The sequence below is a fragment of the Talpa occidentalis genome, unplaced genomic scaffold (assembly GCF_014898055.3).
Source record: "Talpa occidentalis isolate TD23 unplaced genomic scaffold, MPIMG_talOcc4v2.1 talOcc4.3, whole genome shotgun sequence".
Lineage (NCBI taxonomy): Eukaryota > Metazoa > Chordata > Mammalia > Eulipotyphla > Talpidae > Talpa > Talpa occidentalis.
Genome location: NW_023603184.1, coordinates 94,849,902 through 94,876,207, shown reverse-complemented (window position 1 = coordinate 94,876,207; position 26,306 = coordinate 94,849,902). Strand labels below are relative to the sequence as shown.

At 35.1% G+C, this 26,306-nt stretch overlaps 1 protein-coding gene across 2 annotated transcripts in view; it reads left to right on the top strand.

The window, feature by feature from the left end:
• KCNH7 (potassium voltage-gated channel subfamily H member 7) overlaps positions 1-26,306 on the top strand; it is a 396,363-nt gene that overhangs the window by 310,641 nt on the left and 59,416 nt on the right. For both annotated transcript variants that reach the window (XM_037521841.1, XM_037521840.2), the window contains exon 7: positions 19,539-19,964. In XM_037521841.1, coding sequence (XP_037377738.1) covers positions 19,539-19,964 — 426 coding nt within the window. The remainder of the gene's footprint in view (positions 1-19,538; positions 19,965-26,306) is intronic.

Below are 26,306 nucleotides of genomic sequence, written 5' to 3'. Positions count from 1 at the left end.
AAATCTGATTGTGATCAGGTAATTTGAATTCATCAGGGTTTGACTGTCAAAAGAGGTAGTGATATTTTCTTGGAAAAATCCACCTACAAACTATTTCTGTACACAAATGGCAACATTAAGCCATGTCAACCTGACACATAATACCAAGTATTTCCAGGAACTTTGGTATATCTGATGATAAGAATGAAAGTTTTTGAAGTATTAGTTAACTATGATCTATGATTGAAACAAATTACTACAATCTTAGTAAATGAAAACAACAAGCCTTCATTATCTGGTTCTGTGGGTCAGGAATTGAGGAGGAGAGGCTTCACTGGGTGGTTCTGACTCAGGGACATCCCTGGGCTATAGTAAGCTGATGGCCAGGCCCACCTCACCTCAAGGGTCTAGCCTAGGAAAACATCTACTTGTACTACTTCCAAGCTCACTCACAGTTGGTAACTGGCCTCAGAAGATTAAGCCCCAAAGGGACTGCTCACACCATAGCAGCTGGTTTCTTGCAATGCAACAGGCCATGAGAGAGTTAAAGAGTGTACACGAGACTGAAGCCACCAGAATTTTATACTCCAATGTTGAGAGTGACATCCTACCACGTCTTCCAGGCTCTATCCATTAGAAGTTAGTCAGTTAGTCCAGAGTATACTCAAGAGGGAGAGATTACACAAGGACATTAATACCAGGAGGGAGAAATCACTGGGAGTTATCATAAGGCAACCTACCACACTGAGGTAATTTAAACTTCAGCGGGTCCCTCTGGTATTGTAACAACTGCTTCTAATTATTCTGAGTCTAGTTTTGATTCCTTCCAATCAAACTATCCTTGCTAGCAAGATGATCTTTAAAACTGCAAGTTTGATTATGTCATTTAACAACTAATTACCCTCAGGAAAATGTCTAAGCTTATTAATGTGACATGCAAGGCCATTTACATACAGTGCATAAAAACAGTATTAGATGGTCTATAAGGCTATGGAGTCTAAAGACAAACTGCCTTGGTTCAAAACCTGACTGCATAATTTATCATTTTTATGTCCTTGGGCAAGTTTATTAACCTCATCAGGCTTCATGTACTATATAGGATTATTAGAAAATGAAATAATTCTTGTATAGATCTAGACACTATCTAGCACACAGTAAGGCTGCAATGAGGATATATTGATATTATAACTTCCCCAATTTATCTGGAACCATCTTACACCAATCTACAATGTGGAGTCTGAAGGCAATTATGACCTATTAACAAGGCAGTTTCCTTTATCTGGACAGGCTTGCCCACATTCTCATTTATCTGAAAATCTTCCACTTCTTCTTAAATAATTCAGGGAGTTAAATTTCCTACAGAAAACTTTCACACATACAAACACATGAACACACACAATTCTGGGTGAGTTAAGTAGTCTTTCATCTACTCTCTCAGCTCACACACCTAACTGTTATCACACATTATCATTTTCTATTTTTCCATGACTCCATTAAAATGGAGTTCATGAAGAGAAAGAATAGATCATATATTTTTGAGCATAGTTCAGAGTCTGGCTCATAGTAGGTCCTCAACACCCTTAAGTTGAATGCTTCAATGAATAAATGATTTGAAAGATGCAATCTTTTTCCTTCTCTGTTCTTGATACTATCTTAGACCTATTTACTCATCCCTTCACCTGCAGCCCTGGATCCATAATATTTCAGTGATGACTTTGAAGAGACTGCTGCCCAAACAAGAGTCATTTCAATCAAAGAACATGCTTCTCTTCATTTGCAGTTCTTAAGACACAATTTAGATAAAAACCAGTATTTATTTTATTGACTTTCAGTTATTTGGGATTTTGAAGTCTATAACTTCACAAACTGCATCATTTTACAAGTCAAACTCCTCATCCAGGCATTTAAAACTCCACATGACTTGCTCCGCACAGACCTCTCCTTCTGCATCCCTTTTACTTTAATTGAATCTCAGACACACATACATACTAAACATACAAGCAGACATATATACACATACTTAAATATGCACTTTCACAAACACACAAATACATATGTATATGTGTATGTATATGTGTATGAGAAATTAGCTTCTTTGGATTCACTCTAGATTTTTGTTAAAATTCAGGTTGCTGAGTCAATCTAGGAAAAGGGCAGAAATCAGCCTTTTGACAAGCTTCCTATGTAGACCTTAAACATAAAAAAAGCTTGACAACCACAACCTTTGTCCCATGAACAATTTTAATAAGCAAGTTTCTAAGCTTTACAAGTGATGTCGTCTCTTCTAAAAAGCATCTCATTTCCAACTGGAAAAAAAAAATCCCAGTTACCCTTTAAGATTTACAGAAATAGCATCCTTAGAAGCATCCCTAGATGCCCTCACAGCAGCTGATGGATCCTGCTAGCCTGGCCTTTATCACATATTGTGAAAATTATTAGTCTGCACATTCATTCCCCAGGTCAGTTCAAGAGCAACTGGAATGCAGGGCCACCTCTGGTAGCATGCCTGGTACAGGTCAAAAACAGTCATTGTTCAGTTTGTTTTTCCCAAGGTTTTTGCTGTTATAGGAAAATATGCTCTCAAATGTGTTGTCTTATGTTAGTTTATAAGACTATTTTTCCAATATAAATTATAACAGTATTTATTCATTATGTACCACTTCCATTTTTCAAAAACATATGATAAAGAATAAACATCTTGTCAAAAAATATATAAATAGGACAGGAAGAGTAAATTCTTCTGCAAGACAGTTTGTTGTGAATGTTGCGTAATTTGGGATTGCTAGCTAAACTCTAGATAATGTACAGATTTCAGTCATGCTGGCATGATAGCTTGATCAAGTCCCTTATTAAGGCCTTTATTAAGCCATAAAGTCAGATTGTGTTGGTATTTTTATTAACATTTTGTTGTTCTAATTATTTTAATGCTTCAAAATTGCTGTTGAATTTTTCTTCTCTAATTAAAACCTGGGGTGTATCAGATAGTCAGTAATCAAAATTCTATTTAAGACAAAGGTTGTCCAAGCTCTACAACAAAACTAACATAAATGGGGCTTCCAGCAGAGTGGTCAGTTTAGTCAAGTTGGCTACCCCAAGATGGAGAGGACCAAGAGATGTGAGCATCAAGACACTGGAGCACCTGACAGAGTCAGCACATAAAGTGTACAAGTTCAACAGTTGATCAAGCATGATGGATTGCATTTAGAATTCAACTGAAAAATTAATTTCACAACCTTTGGTGAAAGAATCACTTCTAGCATCTCTGTGACATGGAATGTCTGCTGACTAGACTATTCCCTGAAGATATGCAATTAGCATAGCTTTTAGTGTAGGATCCTTCACTCCTCAGTCAGTGTTGTATCCTTCCGGCTGTATGGTTTTTCTTTCAATATCATGTGAATTTCCAAAACAAAGCCTCCCATAGTTACAGGAAGAAACTGAAATCATCCTAAAGTTTAACAGGATTATTTGGAAATAACATTCTGATTCTATTAAGCCACAGCCACCCCTTTCTTTCAAGATCAGACACAAGCAAAAGATGATAAAGAAACACATCTCCTCTTTTGTAAGTGATTCTCCCTTTAGAAATAATCATTATTTTTGATAACAGTGATTATTATGAACCAGAGACACTCTATGGGGGGTGGGGGGCGGGGAAAGGAGGGCTTGGGGTCAAAATAAGGGGGTTGTAATTGTATGGGGAATATAAAAATTAAAATTTAAATTAAAAAAATAAATAATCACTATTGGGCCTCCCCGGTGGCGCAGCGGTTGAGCACTGGATTGCGAAGCTGCCCGCAGCCTCTGCAGAGCCAGTTCGATCCCCGGCTGCTCCCCGGCCACCAGAGGAGGGTCCCACATGGCGCGCAGACCTCTCCTGCCGCCCGCTGCTCCCCTCAGCAGTATACTTCGTCACTCTGCCCGCTCTGCTCGCCCCTCTGCTTCTGTTGAATTCTCTCACTCTCCCGCGCTTCTGACTGTACCCAGTGCTTGTATGTATAAATAAATAAATCTTTAAAAAAAAAAGAAAGAAAGAATCACTATTACTCTATTTCACATTTAATATAGTAAAATATAAGGTCACCCTGGCGACATAGGGGTTAAGTCTCAGCCCTATCATCACTTTGGGCTGAATTCAGTCGCCAGCCAGAGAGCTAACCCACATATGATGCAGCAGACTTCTCCGATCTTGCCCACTGCTCCCCTTAGCAGTGTATTTCAGTAAATCCACTAATTCTGCTCCCCACTCTGTCTCTGGTGAATCTTCTCACCCCCCAACACCTCTGACCTACAACCCACCTTTACTGAAAATAATTAAAAAAAAAACTAAACTCTCCTCATTCCACAACAACTTGTTACAATGTTAGTGTCCTATTAAACTATTCCAAAATTTACTGGCCATTTGAAAATATTTAGTATTTTAGCTGAGCAATAATCACTGAAAATTTATTACAAATTCTCAGTAATTGAGGAACCAAACAAGTTACCAGTGAAGTAATGCTATTCAAGGTGGCAACCTGAGCTACCACTTCCTTTACTGGAGAACTAATCACTCCTAATCTACAACATATACAGTGAATCACAGAAATGTGTTTTTAATATTTTCTGAGTTTTATTTTATGATACAGTAGTGGCAGACAAGAGTTTCCTAGCACATTTAAGATGTAGTACCTCTCTCTTGCTATTTTCAGACTCTAGCCAACTTACTAATATTGATATATATGTGAATACATTTATGTACTCATTACATCCTCATATATATCTATTCTATTATATTTAAAGTATTCATTTTCAACACAGTTATGAGCTTAGCCTCCAAACACTGAGCATATAATGGCAGAAGAAAGAAGATGTATTAATTTAAGCAGAGATAGGCAGTACATTAGTGAGATGCTAAATTCAATTTTGTGCAACACGAGGTAAATTATGATTGCCTCCAAAGGTTGATTTGAGTTCAAAGGAACACTCTCTAAAAATAAATATTGAAAATGGATTTGAAAAACCATTGAATGGTGGCCAGTTTATCATCCTGGAAAATGGATGCCGCCTCTGAATCCAAATCTACTTAGAAATGCATAGAGAGATAAACAAAAATGGGGCAAAGAGATACATGACTAGAGGCAAGATGCACAGTTGTGTGATACTTAGTGGACTTTTAATAGATGTTCAATATTAATACATATGGTTTAGTCAGGTCCTGTCTACATTTATATAAAACATATTTGGTATAGTCAGTTCCTAGCGACCCCTTCAACAAGACACAATTCACGGTGCTTTCGGTATAACTCACTGAATTATCTCTGTAGAATATAGTAACCTTGTGACCAAAATGATTGATCTGATGCAGCTTTCACTCTAGGATAGTTGGATTAAATGCAAAATATATTTGGGCAGAGATCTTAGTGGTCAGTGATCTGTATTACCATGGTGTTACCTATCCAGTAAGTACAGGATACACCCTTATTATACCCTTATGCTTTGCAAAATTACATTTCTATATTGGAAAATTTCCCTTTCAAGATACAGCTCAGATTCAATACCATCAACTAGTAACCACTCTTGACTAGTAATGTACGATAAAAATGCAAATTGTAATAACTGACACTTAGAATAAGTTAGGGCTAGAAGAGATTCTAGAGATCACTAAACTCAACCCATGGATTTTATAATTGGGTTAATTGTATGACAGTTTTCCCAAACACTTATCTGCAGAACAGTGTTTGATGGTGACAGACTATTGTCCACAATAAAATGAGAAGGATAAAACAGTATAATTAGATATATGCAAAAGTGGATTTATTCATTTAAAATAATTGCCTTTTTTCCTGAGTTTGTCCATCCTGATTAACATACTTTTATGAAGAGATGGTGATGGAGGTAGCTGCTTTTCCTAACAATCATAACTAATTAAATAAAACTTTGGTTAACCCTTGATATAACCCATTTCTTTCTAATTTTACCAACTATGAAATCCAAGAATTGAGGAACCACGGATTTAGTTTCCAATAGAAAATGGAGTCTGCTGATGATTCTATATATGAGAGGATTAAATAAACTTATCAGTAAGGCAAAATTAGTAGAAGGTTTATTTATGAAATGAGTTATATTAAAGGACATTGCTCTTGTTTACCATGCAAAATTAATAAAAAGCCTGAAAGGAAACAATGCTTTTTTGTATTCATATGTATTTCTAGTAAGACAGCAAATGTAACAGTTTTTAGCCATCTTTGAAAAAAGTTGCATATTTTAATCTATCAATAAGATGTAAAAGCTGCAAGAATAAAGAAATCAAGAAAATTGAAATGGAACGTAATCATATTATTATCATTTATTAGGCTACATCATAGAGAAAGTGATACTTGTCATCAGGAGGCATAAACTGACTTGATTTTCATCTGTCTTGTGTCATGCATAATACTTTATGCTTCAGATTGGCATTATCAGATTCTTGCCTTCCCCCAACCCCCAGGAGACATGGATAGGAGCCAAACATCTTAGTTTTTATTTTTTCAAAAAATGTCAATGTAAAAAAAAATTTCTAATGAAACATATTGTATAAAAAAAAGTGAAAGTGAAAATTAAATTCAGGACCATTTAGAATCAAGAAAAATTACCTCCCAGGAAGATATCCCTGCTAGGTGATACACAAAAATTGGCAGTTAATGAATCTGGTACAAAATTATGCTTCTTCAAGTCTTCTAAATAAGCAAGAATACCATATTTTTTTTTCATTTATTTCAGATGATTCATATTCCCATTGTTTTGAAGTTACTTAAAAAATTAAAGTTTCTTAAATACCGGATGGTCTCACTCATAGCAGGAATCTAGAAAACTTAAATAAGGGACCAGGAAAAAGAATAACTGTAAGAAAGTAAAAATCAAAATCAACAAACAACTATGAACCAGAGACACTCTATGGGGGGTGAGGGCCGGGGAGGGGAGTGATTGGGGTCAAAATAAGGGGGTTGCAATTGTATGGGGAATAGAAAAATAAAATTTATAATAAAAAATTAATTAAAAAAATTAAAGTTTCTTAAATGATCTTCTTGAAAGAACTAAAGATTCCTCTGCATGACTGAAAGAGAAATATTGATAGTTTGGGTTTTCAAATAAAGTTATCTCGGGCCTCCCCGGTAGTACAGGGGTTAAGTATCAGTGCTATCAAGCTATTGACAGCCACTCTGCCATGAGTTCGATCCTCTGCCAGGGAATTAACCCACATAGCAGAGCAGACCTCCCCTGTCTTGCCCGCTGTTCCCCTCAGCACTGTAATCCAGTAGATTCGCCTGTTCTGTACCCCATGCTATCTCTGGTGAGTCTTGAGACTCACTGGACTCTGGTCTACAGCTCAGTTCACATATACATAAATAAATAAAATAATTCTTTAAAAAAAAGTAAATTAGCTCATTGTCATTGTAGCCCTCATTTAGAGCTAACTCTTTTTTTTTCAAAGATTTGTTTATTTATGCATACAAGAACTGGGGTACGGGCCAGAGGTGCGGGGGGTGGTGAGAGGATTCACCAGAGACAGAGTGGGGAACAGAACAGGCAGATTGACGGAAATACACTGCTGAGGGGAGCAGCAGGCGAGATAGGAGAGATCTGCTGCGCCATGTGAGTAGCTTCCTGGGGGCGAGGGATCGAACTTGTGCTGCAGAGGCTGAGAATAGCTTCACAGTGCTGTGCTTAATCCCCTGCACCACAAGGGAGGCCCTAGATCTAACACTTAGCTATGATAGAATTAAGTCCAGATTAAATCCCAAGATTTGTCACAGTTTTCAGTAGAATATTTTGTTTGTTTTCTCTCTTAATAGAATAAATAACAAGTCATAATTACAGACTAATATTCTGCATTGCTTATTGTGCAGGCTTGTTCAGTGATTTTTTTTAAATATAGAATTGTTTTAAAATTTTTGGGTTTTGCTGCTGTTTTTTTTTTCTTATTGTTTAAGCATGGAAGAGACTTTCAAATTTTTAGTAATCAGGTTACCCTTACCATATTCAGGAGTTATTTCTAAGGCCTCACAAGACAGTTTCATTAGTCCCTTTGAATTTTAAAACAACCAAAAATAATTTGTCACATAATCATCCTCATTCTTAAGTATCTTTGACAACTTAGATCACAGTTTAATTATTCAATGGAAAAAAATGTATTGACTAATTAATATGTTGACAAAATTGGATATGGCATGTGGCACAAAGAAATAGCAAACATGATTAAGACCACCAGGCAGTTTAGAACCTATTAAGCAATTCCATGATGTAATTTATAATTCCCTTCTTACTGAAGTTTGAATTCTGTTAAACGTTTTCAATTTAGAAGAGTAGAAGGGAGGGAGGGAAAATAAAAAAAACATGGATGATTTAACACCTGATTCTCTAGAAGACACCTTGTTTTCCTTCCTGTGGTTGTATTGAGCCAGACAAAAGACATACTGCCATTTTCTACTCACTGCTCTTCTGGGTCCCTAATGAAGCTTGTCAGACCTCCAAAAACAACAAGTGCAGAAGGAAAATGAGGACCTTTAGCATTTATTCCTAAAGTAAATTACTTGAGGGGATTCCTGCAATTAAAGTCAGGTTTTGCAGACTCTTAGCTGACTCTTAATCATCAGACATGGCCTGACAAATTAAGATTCTTTGACCACAAATTTGATGGGAATGTCATACATGCTAAGGCCGCCTAGTAACTGAATGTAGTCAGTCCTTAACAGGAAGACATTTCTCAGTTGGACATTTATTAGAAATGAACAGCAATCCTTGAAGCCAAATTATTTAAAAGCAAAGAACATACCTGAGAAATAATAGACCTGTTAATCTCGTCAACACTCAGAAAATCTCTGTCAGTAGTGGAGAAACAGCCCACCTGTGCTTCTTCAGTCAAGATGTCATCCTTGATTTCACTGTAACTTTAAGCATATTTCCTATTAGTTCCTATGAGGACCACCCCTCTTTTGCCTCTTCACCCCAATTCTCTCTCTCATTTGATTATGTTAAGTGTGTTTGTGATCAAGGAATTTACAGATCCATAGAAGTTCATGCCCTAAATGGTTTATTGCTTATAGATTATCTTGATAATCTGATCAAGATCATGAACACATATTGCCTAAGAAATAAATAGCTCTATACATTTTAAATTCTTTTAGATAATTTCAAGGAGTTTATAAAACCCCATGATAATACCCCATGGTAGATAATTATATGCTTGTTCACAAACATACACACATTAACATTTCTCCATTATCATGAAATTTTTATGGATAGTGTTTCTGATTTCTTTTCTTAAATATACTGATCCTTGACCTATAGATGGTGCAAACACACAAAATCACACTATTTTAGTGTAATTGAGTGAATAATATGTGCAAGATAAGAAAAATAATAGAATTGCAGGCTTTTGGAGATTGTATACTAATTTTGTTACATGTATTATTTCAACAGCATCCTTGGAAAGTGTACTCATATTTTAAAATGGACAGAGACTTCATAAATACTTAATTCATTTTAAGGAAATACTATTTTTTTAAGATTTATTTATTCATTCATTCAAGAACCAGGGTAGGCCAGATGCACAGGATGGTGAGAGGATTCACCAGAGACAGCGGGGAGCAGAACAGGCAGACCTACTGAAATTCTCTGCTGAGGGGAGCAGCAGGTGAGGTCTGCCCTGCCATGTGGGATTCTCGTGGGCCAGCCAACATCGAACACACGCTGCAGAGGCTACAGATAGCTTCACAGCACTGTGCTCAAAATAATTTTTCCCAACTATGCATTAGATATTTAATTCTCTTTATAATGGAAAGAACCATCAGCTCACTTGCAACCATACAGACTAAATATTCTCTGGTTCCAGGTCATGTGCTTTTCAGGGAAACATACTATTTCTTGCTTAAATTGGGTCCCTTCAAAGTGTTTGAGGGCTTTTTAAAAAATAATTGATATTCTAACTTACCATTTTACACATGGTTCTTGGTAATACAGCATTACTGATGTGTTCATTAACAAAGAAGAAATCTTACCTTACCAGAAAATACACATCTGTATTTTAGAGGCTTAACCATCTGTCTTCTGTCATCTCTACTTTTGCATAATTGACTTGCTCAAAGGTCATATTAGATAACAGTCAATAAATATAATTGAGATTGAAAGCTATTTTTAATTTAATTTTGAGCTGTACAAGTTAAATATGCCTAAATTTATAGTAGTAATGTTCATTTATTGGAGATTTATGATGACACAGGGATTAACTATGGAATTTTAAATAATATTTTTGTTATTTAGTTCACAGTAAGTTTACTGTCAGGGACATACACTCTAGGCCCTTCTCTTAGCTTCATATATGGCTGGCAATCTTTGGTGTTCCTCAGTCTGTAGATGGACATATCCACTCCCATCTCAGTCACTGTGTTCGTATGACATTGTTGTGTGTCTGTGTCTCTTCTACTCTTCTTTTTTTTTTTAAGATTTATTTATGCATACAAGAACAGGGGCACAGGCCAGAGATATGGGGGGGTGGGGAGGTGAGAGGATTCACCAGAGACAGAGTGGGCAGCAGAACAGGCAGATCTACTGAAATACACTGCTGAGGGGAGCAGGAGGCAAGACAGGAGAGGTCTGCTGCACCATGTGTGTCACCTCACTGGCCGGGTATTGAATGCGTGTTGCAGTGGCTGTGGATAGCTTCATAGTGCTGCGTCTAAACCCCTTGCGGCACCAGAGAGACCCCTCTTAGTCTACTCTTCTTATAAGGGTATCAGTTCCATTGGGTTAGGACCTAACTCAAGCCTGTATGACTTTATCTTAACTTGATTATATCTGCAAAGACTCTATTTCCAAATAAGGTCACACAAGTACCAAATAAAGTTCTGCAGATTATGACTTAATATCTTTGGGAGACACAGTTCAACTCACAGTAAGTTTCTACATTGTAAAATTGTCATCTGCAAATGGGATAATGCCCAGTAAGTCTTCAGTAAATGATCAGCATTCAATAAATTTGGGTAATGAAACAATGCTTGGCTCTGAGACATTAGACATATTATTCAACTTTCTGCGTTACTTTCCCTGTTTCTAAAAATGAAGATGAATATGCTTATTGCAAGCAGCTGTTGAGCCAGTTGAATGACATACTTCAATACTGGACCTGGTAACTAGCACAAAACACATATAGCGTTAACTATCCTCTTTCATTAAGAAATAGAGTTGACTTCGAGTAAAAAAGAACAAAGGCCAAAATAAGCTAATAGATGGCATTGAGGAGGGCACTTCAGCTCCTTTTCCAGGTACCTGGGGTGCCAGTGGCTTCAGTAGGTCGTCTTCTTCTCACTAAAGAAGGAGGTGTTGGAGAACACACCTCATTCTCCCAAGGAACATCCCTGCTCTGGTTTAGTAGGAGTAATTATGGAATACATGGGCAGAAATAACCTCACTGAGAAAAAGTGAACATAAGCATAGCTTTTCTGTGTTTTGTTACCCCCATTCACTCTACCCTTAAAGACTTTCAAACTGATTAACTGGTTCATGTGAATTTCCTGGACTTAAATATGGCTTTATTGATCTTTCACACACTGGCATCTTATCTTTGTTAGCAATTATCTTAGTTTATTACACTAAATCTCAAGTGAGAGCAATGGAAAAAATGGGGTAAGTTATGGGTTTGATGTGCTCTCATGCTTGTTTATGGTCTCTGTCTTATCAAAGATCCAAGTATTAATTAGGGCCAACCTTGCTACTGGAACTAATAATTCTCCATATCACTATGGCTTGTCCCAATACTGTATTTCTTGCTCAAGCAATAGCAAAAGCTGGTATCCCTGTCCAATGAGTAATTTCCCTGTTCTTGGTAATTTGGTGACCTGGGTATCCTATATTTGGAAGCTTCCCCATGCCATAGGACATAAGGATTTGAGTCAATTATTGTAACTGACTTAATGCAGTGGAAAAAGAGAAAGCAAGGAAAGACACACCTGCTTCTTAAAAGCTTTAGAGAGTTATACTCTGAACACATGGCCACATCTAATTGTAAATAGAATTGAGGAATGTGATTTCTTGCCTAGGAAGAAACATTCTTGAAACAACTCTGCTCCATGGAAAGAGGAACAACACATTTTGGTACATAGCAGCTGTCTATATCATCATCTTTTCTCTCATGAATTTTCTGTCTTGGCATTCTCATTGTTTCTTTTCCTAAGCTACCAACATGCCCATTCAATAACTATTTTAGGTCCTTACCAAGTATATTCAGGTATTGTGCTATTCATTATGCCAGTATATTTCAAAAATACTGGCTGTGTCTTTTTCTCCATCCCACATATTAGGTATTGCCAGTATATTCCCTCGCTCTTTACACTCTTGAAAAATGAATACACTTTCCAGAACTTCAGCCACTGCATCTTCAGTATGAAATCTTGAGCTCCAAGTCTCTCTGGAGCATTATCCCCAGACCACCTATCTGACAGGCACCTCCTCCTATTGGCTCCTTCATCTCTATCTCAAGCTGCCCTAACCACACATTTTATTTCCCTCTCCCATCTCTAAGCCTCAGTCATCTGTGCTTGTTGTGAAACACTTACTTTTCATCTAGTGTGCTATGTGCTCCTTTGCCTGAAGTCCACTTTTTCTTAAATTAGATGAATTTTAAAACAAAAATAAGGAAATGGAGATAAGAGTACACACACTTTCCATGGGAAAGGAAAGAGGCCAGAAGAGACAAGGAAGCAGACATTAGGCCAGAGAGCATCTGGTATCAGCTCCACCATACCAAGGTGATGCCACATGCTTCTCATGACAAGAGACCCCTGGCACAAAATCTAGGGCCATTGTCCTGGGGACCACTGACATAGAAGCTAAGAGCTTATGGTCTGTAATTATTAACATGCATCTATTTGAAGAGATTTATGATTATTATAAATGTTTACGGTATTATCTAGCCTCTTTCTCTGATATTCTGTGAGTCACACATATTTTAAGCAGATATTTTATGTAATAGCTTATATATAGTATTAGTAAAGCACATATGAAACACTAAACCTGATATTTAGCTGAACCTAGATTAATCTGATTTTTACAAAATCATCATCATCTTGACTCAATACACACACACACACACACACACACACAGAGAGAGAGAGAGAGAGAGAAATGGCTAGATATCTACTTTAATCTAAGCCTTAGAAAAGTCCTTGAATACAGCATGCTGTTGTGATTCTACTGCCTCATTTTATATTTTATTTACTTAAAAAACTTTCTGCATGAAATATGATTCATTGTGTGAATATCTTAATTTAAGTAGCTTGGTAATCATCAGTGGGATACCTGCTTCAGGGTAAATACTCAGATTTTGCTGTGTTTCTAAATTTAATCATATGCTGAAAAGCCAGGGGAGTTTAAATCTTTCCTGATGCTCTTTAATGCATCTGATTCATTTTGTTACTGACTACTCTTTCTGATAAATAAAAATACAGATAGCCTATTAGTTAACTACAAGTCCTGAGTAAAGGATAAATAACAGACGAGCAGTCTCTACCAATACCTCAGCATGGCTTTTAACAGCTGCCAGAAGTACTGTATAATCTCTTGGAAGGCTTAATCGTTCCCTATTGCACTTTTCAAAGGAGAAGAGTAGTTATTAATCCTGGTGTTCTCACAAAATTTTCACAGTAGATCTTCATTGAATAAATAGTGCTGTTTCGTATAAAGATTTTGGTTTTATATAACACTTAACTGTTAGAGGTTAAACAAATAACAATGTGCTAGTAAGGAAAAAAAACTGCATTTGGTAAAGAAAACTATATTTTAGGCTGTATTAAACTGTAAATTTAATTGGTGGTTTGAAGAAAAAGAAAATAGAAGTGTCTTTCTGGAGACTATGGATTTTCCCTTTTTTATACAGTAAGGTTCCCCGCCCCTCCCCCATTGTCTTTCTCTCTTTAAAGAAAATCCTTATAATAGTCCAATTAATCATGTTTTATCTCTCTAAAGTATGTTAGCTCTCAAATGTGTGGGAGAAGTTGGCTTTCTTAAAAAATTATAACAGACTCTATAGGAACCTTTTTCTTTTCAATCATTAAAATCCTGTTCATGTTTTAAGTAAAAAATGTAGTTTTTTAAGAATATTAATATATATATTATAGAGTGTTATTATATCTATTTATCTTTTTTATAGAAACGTAGATATATAGAGAGATGCAGCTGTTCTAGCCTTGTGTGTAAACACAGCCACCTCACTATCTCCACCGTGCTCCTAGACATATGTCAGTAAAGGCATATGTCTTTCCACTCCAGCTCAGCCACTGACCAAATAGCAATGAATGACCCCACTTGACATTGTGTGGAGCATAAGAATGGCTCGTTCGAGCCTTTCCTATTTTTCTGATCTGTGGAATCATGAATAATTAAATAACTATTATTTTAAGCCACTGTTTTTTGGCTTAGTTTGTTACAAGGAATAGATGACTAAAAACAATTCCTAAATATAATCAATGTTTTGCAAATGTTCTGCCTTCTCCAATTTGTTCATAAATGTTTTGGTTATAGTTGGTTTGGTTTTGAATCAAGGTTTAAACCCAAACCCTGGAATTCTAAATAAATGGTACTATTTTATGTAACTATGACCCATTTTATCAGCTAGGTTTATAGAAATTATCTTACATGATGCAATAGCTCAGTATAGGTAAGTGATTTGGGCAAAAATTACTATCCTCATTGTGCTTATGAAAAAGAATCTGAAATCCAGAAAGACCAACCAGAAAGAAAGAAAAATTATATCTGTAATTCAAACCTAGGTCTTCTTCAAATTTAAAGTTTAAGGCTCTCCCTTGCTCCAAATTTGGTGAGCCTTCCAAGCTTTGTCTTGTCCTGGTTGACTCTGAGGTGAGTCAATACTATAGCTATAAAGATATAAATGTTTCTTCACTCTTCTTCCTGAGATGAATTTAATTCTTAGATGTGTCTCTCCCCTCTGATTTCTCTTCACTTACCTGTCTTTCCTAATATCAATTGAACTCTAAGTCTCTGGCCCTGTACCTTTTGGTTTTTCCTCCATTACATGACCCGATGCATTTTTTCCCAAAACTAATCTTGGTCATCTTGACTTCCCTGCCTAGTAACCTTTAGCAATTCTCAAGTCAGCGACACAGAATGTAAAGTTATCAAAGAACCATGAATTATACTAGAAATTTTTTAAAGTTCTTTTCTGTTGGTTGAAAGAAATGCTACCTGGTCAGTTTTCTATCCTCAGGTAAAATGCAACAGCACTAACCCTTGCCCCTTCCAGCACTAACTGCATCTGTGGTAACCGAAGGAATGTAGAGTCCTACCGTATATCTGATATTTCTAAGTAAAATGGAATTTTAAAACCAAGCAAAGTTTCACTGAAATGCCATAAAACAGGCCAGATGACCCCAAAAGAAACAAAAAGGGTTGTAATGTATATTACTAATTATGGAAAGGAATTTAGGTGACGTCCGGTAAGATTGTAAGCCATTTGGTACTCAGCCAATGAGAAAAAGGGTCAGGGACTTGCACACTAAGGTATATAAACTGAATATAAATGTATATTGTGTGCCTGCCAATTCACAGACACCCACCCTGCAGAGCATAAAGTTTCACTTCCTGTTGTTCTCAAAGCCTCTACATCCATTTTTGGGGGTTTGGACAGGTAAGCCCATTTTTTACATGGTGAATACTTAATAAAATCTTCTGAATCACTAAGATAATCACAAATAACAGAGTACTGCCATCTACCTGATGTCAGTGCCTATGACTCGATTTGGATTTATGAGACCTCATTTTAAATCATGCTGTATAGATAAAAGTTTTTGAAGTCAATTGGCCAGTAAAATTAATGAGACAATTGAGTAATCAATCTTATACACAGCAATAGTCATTCAGGAGTCAAAAGAATCTATCCATACATTTGGTACCACACCAGTTACTGCAAATGCATTGTCAAAACACACTCCATTATTGTAAAAACCCAACTTTAATGGTTTGGTGTCAATAGGTATGCTAGAATATTACAAATGAACTGCCTTTCTGAGTTCCAGAAATAATTTGATTAGACAATCACTTAATATAGAGTTTAATAAACCCCAAGCTAAACTGGATTTCAAGTAAATAAAAATGTTTATAGAGTATCAAGTAACTCCATTTAAATTGGCCATCTAAGTGTGTAGAAGTAAAATTTAAATTAAGATTAAAATGTAATATGATTATCCTAAAACTGTAATAAAACCTTTGAAGTTTATAATACCATTTTAACAAGTTATAAAAAAGCTTAAGGTTGGAATATTATCTCAAGCCACATAATAATAGTCAAAGTTAATCATTTTGAATTCTAGATCTGTCAGATTTAAATTGATAATGATAATTTGATTTTGAATTCAATGTTTTTACAAATATTTTGTTATTCTCATTTTTTGTCTTTATATTAGTTTTCTAGGGATGCTATACCAAAATATCACAAAGTCGGTGGCTTAAACAATGGAAGTATATCCTCTCACAATTACGGGGGCCAGGAGTTCAAAATTAAAGTTTTGGCAATATGGGGATCCTTCTGGAAGCACTGAGGGAAAATCTGTTCTTTTATTCTAGGTTCTGATCTTCCTTGGCTTGCAACTGCATCCGCCTCCATTGTCACATAACATTCCCTTGTATGTGATTTGTTCCCAAATTGCCTTCTTCTTATAAGGACACCAATTGATGCATCAGAACCCATTTACTATGAATTCATCTTTACTTGATTCCATCTAAAAAGATCTTATTTCCTAATAAGGTTACAGCCATAGGTACCAGGGATTAGGGCTTCAGAATAAGTAGGGGCAGTATGTAATTCAAATCACAACATATCAAGAGGTCTAAGCATAGATGATTTTAACCTAGTTTTTTTTTTTTTTTTAACATACTCACTGGTATGAATGGGGATGCTCTAAATCATCATTGGGGTTCTGCAGTATCTTCCTCTATAAAGGAATCTGTATTTCAGAAGCCCTGACCTACATGAGAAAGCAGGAGACTCCTATCATGTTACTTGTATTAGATTCTCTGCAAACTGATGCTGTCTCTCTGCTGTCATCCTCCACCTCTACTTCCCTTGCATTTTACCCATCAGTAATATACAGCAGCTTATAATTCCTCAACACACAACAAACTATTTCAAGCATCCCTACTACCTTTGTCCGTTCTGATTTCTCTACATGTAAGTTCCCACTCCAGCTTCCTCATGCTTTGCTGCACTCTTTTCTATTTCCTATTTAAAGTTTTAGTACAAGTACCCTCTTTTTCTCTAGCTGGATCACAATCCTCATCAGTGTCACACCAAACCCAGGAAATGAGTGAAGAGGACTGTATAAGGTGCCATTTTCTTGCCTGTTTGTTCCAATTGACCATAAACTCTATGATGTCAGCGACAGTGTCATCTCAATTTTTCAATCTCCAGATTTTGGCACAGAAATCATCGAAATGTTAAGTGAATGTCTAGCTATGTGGGCTGGGAAGAGTTCCATCTGGTTTGTATTTCTCAGGGGCAAGATCACAGTGCTAGCTAGATACATTCTAACTTAACTCCTATTCACACAAATATTCAAATTGCCCCATGTGGGTGGTTAGTATCAAAAGCATGGCACCTAAGCAGTTAGCAAACTGTCTTCTAAAATGACTTTTTTGGGGTTGTCTGTGGATGACTATGTACACTTTTTTAATAAGACGAATTTACGAATGTTGGGATTTGGGAAGATCTCAGCTGCTCAAAAATGTTAGTCATGTTTTTCCAGAACACACTGTGTGCACAGAGAATCTAATGGGACAGAGAACTAGAAAAATAAACTCACAGTTTAGATGATTTTGAGAGCCAAAATAAGGTCTGGAATTTGACTTTGTACATACTGAGTAGTCTGAGTGATAAAATTAAAGATACAGATATAAGTGTTAGTATTTCATAAATATTCAAATCACATTATTTCCAAATTCCTCTTTTGCTGATAATTCCTGTCATTTATCATAATAGCTTAAAAGAAATAGTTTCTTCCATAAAATTTACTCTGGGCTGAAAAAAATGATTACGTTCTTTATAATTTTTTTTTCAAAACTAATTAAATCAGTTTGGTTGTTACTTAAAAACAGCTTTGCCTATTTTAACTGAACTCTTCTGTTAAATTTAAAAGTCATGTGTACCTCATTTGGGGTTCTAATTTAACTTCTCAAGTTCTTTTTAAAATAGGAGTGGTAACTCATTATATGAAGAAAGAGGTATGAAATAACAATGGAAATGAGATTTAAAATTGAAATTTGTCTGAGAATTTATAGCTATAATCAAGTTAAAACTTAGATGGATAGAAATACTAAGAATGCAGAAATAACACTCTGACTAACCAATGGGGGATTGCCCGAGTTCCATACTGCAAAACTGATAACAGCTTTGTTTAGAAGATTCTAAACTCTGAAAATTTACTTAGTAAAATTGACTTTGAAATCAAGTCATTGCATACATGTAGGTTATCCATAAAGCAAAAGTGTAACCTAACTGAAAAAGGGCCTCCATGTGTCATTTGTGGGGTCATCAAAATTTTTAAATTTTTTTCAAGCTGTATTTTAAGGCTAATTGCATTACCAGGGTATTTACATAATCCTTTCATTTTAACCTTTTTTTTTTTATAATTAAAACTTAGCTAAAATCACAAACTCATGAGCTTTCCTACTGTTTACTGTCACAATCCAAGTTTTGCTCAAGTTTTTTAAACAAACTAAGACCAAAGGTGAGCTATTTTAGATCCCCTGATGCCTTATTAGGTAGAATAAATCTTAGGCTTAAAATACCCTTTGGTGGCTAAGAATCTTGCAACATTTCCAGATCAATACCCTGAACATTACTCTCTACCATTCTCCTTTTATGTTTCTCTAAATTTGATGGAAGAATTCAGTTGAAAGTGTATTTGTCCCAGAATATGAAATATTCTTTCAGTCATTTAAGAAAAATATTCCTTTGTATTTATTTTAATCTCATATGCATTTTTTTCAAAGCCAAAAACAGAAAAACAGAGCTGGTGAGGAAATTTTAATTAAAGATTTGAATGAGTTGGGTTTAACTTATCAAGGCTTAATTATAAATTAAAGATATGTAAATTAAATATGACCATGGATGTAAGTAGATTGCTTCTATTCATTACAGCCAATCCTCTCTTAGGTTGGAAATCGGAGTTACTCATGCATCAGACTTATTTTATGATTTTCTAAAAACACTTATGTATTTTTATTTCTGAGTAATAGTATGTCCCAAAGAAATCAGAAACCATTCCTTGGTATCTTGATGACAATATTCATAATTATTTTAGTGAAAAATCATAATTTTCATGAAATACCAATGAATTTTTCTAGGGTCAAATGTACAATATAGTAAAACTTAACATGATTTCCTCTAAATGTATATTCTTGTTAAACTTTTTTCAAAAAACATGAATCCACTCTAAAACATTTTGATGTGTAATTGCCTTACAATTTTTATAAGTTTAGAGAGTAATCAATGGTATTTTTATGTAGTGTGTGATTTCTTTTCTATTATCCAGGTTCTCTCTTTAGGAGCAGATGTCCTGCCAGAATATAAACTGCAGACACCACGCATCAACAAGTTTACAATATTGCACTACAGTCCTTTCAAGGCAGTCTGGGATTGGCTTATTCTACTTTTGGTTATATACACGGCTATATTCACCCCTTACTCTGCTGCCTTTCTCCTCAATGACAGAGAAGAACAGAAAAGACGAGAATGTGGCTATTCTTGTAGCCCTTTGAATGTGGTAGACTTGATTGTGGACATTATGTTTATCATAGATATTCTAATAAACTTCAGAACAACATATGTAAATCAGAATGAAGAAGTGGTAAGTGATCCGGCCAAAATAGCAATACACTACTTCAAAGGCTGGTTCCTGATTGACATGGTTGCAGCAATTCCTTTTGACTTGCTGATTTTTGGATCTGGTTCTGATGAGGTAAGAGCTGCTTAAGAATTTTATCTTCTGAAATATTACAATTGTAGAAGTTAATCTATTTTAACTGCAGAAGAAAGGCGATTGCTTTGCAAGGTTCCTATATCATAGTTGAAATTCAATTTGAATTGGAAATGCTACAACATGAAATAGAATCATTTGTCATTGCAAATAATGCAGTTATTTGTATTTTTGCTAGAAGATACTAAAGACTATTCATCTTTTAACCACCAAATTAAACTCTGAAGCGAGTGTTTCATAGCACATAGCACATTCCCATGATGTAAAATATCTACATATTAACTTCATAGTTGTAAATCTGCCAAGAAAAATAATGTCTCTCTCTTAACTCAAAATTATGGTTTGAGACATTAGGAACTTGTTCTTTTTTTCAAGTTTTGTAAATAGGCATTAAAAAGTCATGTTCAAATCTTTTTCTGTTAAATAATATTTACATTAGAAAATATTCTTGTGTGTTCTAATACCTTTTAAGATTTGGAAACTCCACAGTACTTTATAGTGCATTTTCTGAACAAACAGTTTATAATTTTAATCACATTATCAAAGGGTTGCAAAAGAAATTTTAAGTAAAATTCCCTCCATTTAATTGCCACTAGCTTTTATATTAAGTAAGTTTTCTGGATTCAACTATGGAAAGATTTACAGGAGGTGTCTAAGAAGTTCTAAAGGAGTAAATTGAGAAAGATAGCTTCGATGTGTTGAAACTTTAAAAATTCCATGTCCTTTTCTACCTAAGAATTTCTGTTTCTTAACATCTTTTTGTTGTTGTTTTCAAGAAGAGATCAAATATCAAAAATGCCCTCTGGAGATAGTTGCTCTCTGACAAATTAAGGTTTCAAGATAGGAGAATCCTCCTCTGCCAAGGGGAGCAGGTAGCTTTTTAAAAGTAAATTCTCTCCAACAGAATGTGCCTGTCAAACTGTAGGTCAGTGAAGATCAGGGCAATGGAAACAGTACATTCTTCCTGGAATCCACAAACCCCACACAAAGCCTCAAAGCCTGACTCCTCATCTGTAAGGATGTTAAACCTTTCCCTCCTAAACAGTTTTTTTAAATTTGAAACTCTAATGAAATGAAATGTGAAATTCAGCAAAATACTAAAAATGGAATCAGCTGCCTTGAAATTTGTTGAACTTTTAATGTTAGATACTATTAATTGAGGTTTTAAATGAAAAGACAATAAAGCAAAATGCCATATTATCACTATTTATCTTTATGAGTTTCTGAAAATGGGTAATGCTTGTAATTACACCGAACAAGTTCTTATTGATAAATGAGTAAAACTTCACTTTCTCAAATTTTGATATGTATATACTAACAGCAAATTTAATTTGAGCTAAAGGAAATAAACAATGTTATTTAACATTGCTAGGGAAAGTTGATTTACTTTAAATATTGAATTAGACAATCAAACCAGTGGGTATTTGAATATGCTGATTACAACCATTAAGGTAGACTTTCTAGTATGCAGTACTTGATTAGTTTAATTTCAGTTGCTATATCACTTAAAAAATAATAAAATTCATTAAATATATAATCCAGATAATCACCATTTCAGACAGAACTTCAAGAAGAAGTCAAAATGAAATAAGAAAAAAATTAGTGATTTATATTAAGCATATGATGAAATAAGGGGGAAATGGTGCCTAGATCTTTTTCCTCATGTAACTGTAAACAGAAAAAGGACAAGATGAACTTTGCCTCAGAGAAAACAATATCAGTTTTCACTCCTATGTGATATCATGGATTACTCCATGCTCTTTGTTCTAAGATCCTGGCTTTGGAGTCAGACAGACCTCGGCTTGATTGCTCTTGGTATCACTTATTTGCTGTACTTAAGCAATATATAATTCATTTAAGACTGAATATTTTTTCTATATAATGGTTGAAGATAATTCCTATGGTTTTTAAAAATAAATGCACATATGAAGAGAATAACCTAGTACCAGGTACATTAATTGCTTGCCAATGGTTATTCTCTTGTACTTCCCATGTCCTTGGATAAAAGTCACTGTTTTCTAATCAATTCTTCCTTTAAAATCTTGCATGTTCCCACATTAATCCATAAATATCTTATTTATTCAATAAATATTTATGGATTATCTATTATCTATTAGATTAGACTTAATCTTTATTGTCATGTAGGTGTCAAATACTGTGAAGACATAAAGTATAATGAATATAAATCACTGAATATTTAGGTTTGCTATTCACTGATATTATTTGAATCAGATATTGGCCACAATACCCAACTGAAGTGACTTCAGAAATGAACAGGAAGTGAGTCAGGCACTCTCATGCTAGAATCTTGGTAATAAATGGAAAGAAAAGAGCTGTCTTGGAACGCTACATATGGTAAAGGATAGCATTATTGGTTTTGTTTATATTTTTCCTCTTAAAGTATTTTTGAGTTGCCAAGAAAGAGTTACGGGTGAGAGAATATTAAAGATTGACAAGTAAGGTTGTTGAAGGTCCCTCAGAATGTGGAACAGGAGGCAATTGGAAGAATGCATGGCAGGGTTAACCTTAGAAATGCTCTCTCCTCTCATACAGGAGGGAAAATGTTCAGAGCTGGTATTTTTCAGATTAGCTTATAACATCTAAAATTTAAGATACTCTGACAAATTCTGAACATAGCATAAGCATTATCCTCAAATTCAAACCTTGTACTGGCTGCAAATGCAGGTCTTAGATCTAAAAGTAACACAAGACATGATCTTATTTAGTCTCCAGCCTAGGAAATATAAGTATCATTATTACTATTTTACACATGAGGCCTCTGAAACCCAGAAATATTAGGTGACTTATCAGTTCTTACTTATATACGACTCATATTCAGTAGAATAATATACTCATTCAGCATATTTATTGAGTGCCCTTCAAAATACAAACACTATCTTAGGTTTGAAGATTCAGGAGCAAAACAAAGTCTTTTTTCCTCAGGAACTGACATTCTAGGATTAGGGATGAGAGACTAGGGGAAGGCAGAGAGCAGAAGACAGACAATAAATAAACCAAGAGAGGGATACCTGAGCAAGGTGACTTCCTAAAGGATAAACAGTGTGATAAGCGCGTCACAGGTGGATGTAGCACTGAATGACCCGGGTAGTTGGCGAAATCGAGTGGGGAGAGCAGGAAAGAGCCATATGAGTTGGAACTTAACCAGAGACTCCAGCCTCATGAACACAGTTCGAAGCATTTCAAGCAAAAGAAAACAACACTAGTGAAAATGACCCAAAATGGGGAAAAAGTTTAGCAAGTTAGAGGAACAGAAAGGTCAGTGGCAGTCATACTGAACCACAATGTGTAGGGGGTGGAATGGAAGGATTCAGGGATGCAGAGACAGGGACCAAGTCAGTAGAGCTACACTGAGGAGTGTGGTGTTTATTCTGTCTGCAATGGCAACTTTGGGGTGAGTTCGATGACCTGATTTGTTGGCATTTTGAAAGACCGATGTCTGCAGATAGTTTAGTTAAGGTAAAAGTCGGGGAACCACTTTAGAATCTTTATTGTCGTGTAGCAGGGAAAGAACAGCTATGGCTTGGACTACGTGGAGGCAATAAAGATAAAGAGAAGTAAACACATCTGGGGTCTGTTATAGGGAAAGCAACTAGGGCTTGTTGATTAAGTATTGGTGGTGGAAAAGCAGAAATAGTGGTTCAGAGATTTGGGTGGTGTTGATTTCTCATTGTATGAAACATTGGAGGGGAGAGGATTGCTGTTAAAGCAACTTTCATAAAGGGTAATGCATTTACCCAGATGGAAAAAACCTGGGAAGAAAGAAGTATGCTGTGAGGAAGGAATTCTCTTTGTTCATGTTAAGCCTGAGATGTCTATTAGTCATCTGAGTACAGAGGGCTAGGAGGTGAGTTCGACATGACCTGAACAACCTGAAGTACATGTAATTATGAGAAAGATAAATGAGATTCCTTAAATTAAAAAAAAATAATTCCTTAAATAAATAATAAATTAGACATAATCATGGCACAAAATGGTTTTAATCAGTGTTTCTGTAGGAGAAACTTTCACCAATTGCCATGTGGCTCTTATAAAAGAGATTTGTATTTGGTAGGTCTGAAGGAAAGATTTGAAATTTGCAATTTTGGTAGTGCCAGAGATGACTCTGCTTATTAGGTACAAGAGATACAATGGACTTGTCTGGGATAGAGAGGAACTCCAGGAGAGCATCAAGTGAACATCTCTACAAAAGGAATACATAAATAAACAAAGGAGGGATGTTCAAGTAAGCATAAAATCAGTCTTAACTTCTTGATGGCTTTATTTGAACTGAACTAGTAAAATGTTTTTCTTCTATGCATCACAGCATTAAGGATGACTTTAGAGGAAATAATTTTGTCAGTATCAACTAAACATTAATATCTACCTTTCCAGTTTCTCTAGTGAGCTACTATAACATTTTACCTTTATTTTCATTCTGCTCTAGAAAAGAAAAACTTCAAATTTTGAATTTATATCATTGTATCTGCGAAATGTATGTTAGCAATGCTGAGAAAGCTGGGCATATCCATTTTTACTAAAGCAGACATATGAGTATAATTGTTTTTTTTTCCCCAAATAACCAGTAATTTTTTAAACTGAAGCAACAGTAAATTACCTATTAAGAACTAGAAGTTCTTATGTTAAAGAATGCCTATGTCACTAATATCTCCTTGATAGTAATGCTTTCCAGACAGACCAAAGAAAAGATTCTCTAGTTCTTAATTTTTGCATCAGCCAATAGCACACCATCCACAGCAAATTACCTCAACATCATTGATGCAAAGGAACAATATTATTGGATAGGTCTCCAGAAAGTCAACTTTCTCTGCCTCAACTTTTCCTATATTTTACTTATCTGTGGCAAATCTTACTTCCGAAGATATTAACAATTAGTATTTAGAGGAGTCTGTTTAGTTACAAGGTTCATTAGTCCCCTCCTCCCCTGAAAATTAACATTCTTCTGATTAATTACTTGCTTTGTTGACCTCTCTCATTCACAAATTGTTATTATTTTTCATGTCTCATAAACCTAGGCAAAATAAGACCTTTGAGTAAATAAAATAAGTAAGTACATTGCACTTTGAAGTACAGTTCTATTAGCAACAAGATGTTACTGCTCATATTAATATGTGCTTCATTAATCTGATAGATGGAGTGGATGCAAGGAAGAACTACTGATGTCTACTGACATCCACATGACAACTCTGACCATTTTGTCAGCAGTCTTTGTGAATCTGATCATTAGTTTGTTGAAAGTGAATTTCTGAAACATTAAACATTCTCATGTTCAAATTTAAATAAAAAGAAAAATTTGAAGACCTGTGGGTATATGTGCCTACACATAAAGCAGTTGTGTCTCTCTTTAGTTACTTCTTAGGAGCTAAGGCAGAAGTCTTGATTGACTTGTATTTGATACCATTGGTCATGCCCCCCAAAAATCTGTGCATGACAAGTGAGATACAGAATGTCCAAGGGAATAATTTTTGAACTAAGAAATATGGATTGTTGACTACAATTTGCAAGAGATGGCATAAGATAGAATTTTTGGTCAAATATTTCTCAATTTTCCATTGAAATTTAAATTTCCATTTGAAAACATAGCCTCCATATTTACTCTATCCATTTTTACTTACTATTACATTTGCCTAAAACTATTTAGAATGATTTTATGAACAGCTTTCCATGTTACTATAATTAAAGACAAAGTGGGTTCAAGTTGCAGCAAAATAGAATGTTAATTAAAAGTAAATTTTATATATATATATAACTAAGAAATATATAAAAATAAAAGCAATTCAGTAGCACAAACTGTTAAATATTAAGGTGAGTTTCCCAGGGAGACTATAAAATTTTTCTCATTAAAAGCTATATTTCCAGAGGAATTTGTCAGCTTGGTAAGAATAAAGAAAAAAGATAGGAGGTTCCCCCAAGGATTTTTACACATTCAAAATAAATCTCTTTGATTGTGTAAGTAGATGTGTCCTTAGAAATGTTGAAACCACTTGACTCAAGCTGAACAAAAAACTAGAAACTAGTTTCAATATTATTGAGTTTTATTGGATGAGTAATTCACTGATAGAAATCACCTATTCTAATGTCAGAATCATACTTTCATTAATAGAATATTACCTGATATATTGAAAAATGTCTAGTTAAAAAAGATCACATACTCCTCTTGAGTCTGTATCCTCTTGGGTCTAGTATCTAATATAGTTACAAAATTATAATTGCTAGAGTATACTTTTTTTTAAAGATTTATTTTTATTTATTTATACAAGCATTGGGTACAGTCAGAAGCACAGGAGGGTGAGAGAATTCACCAGA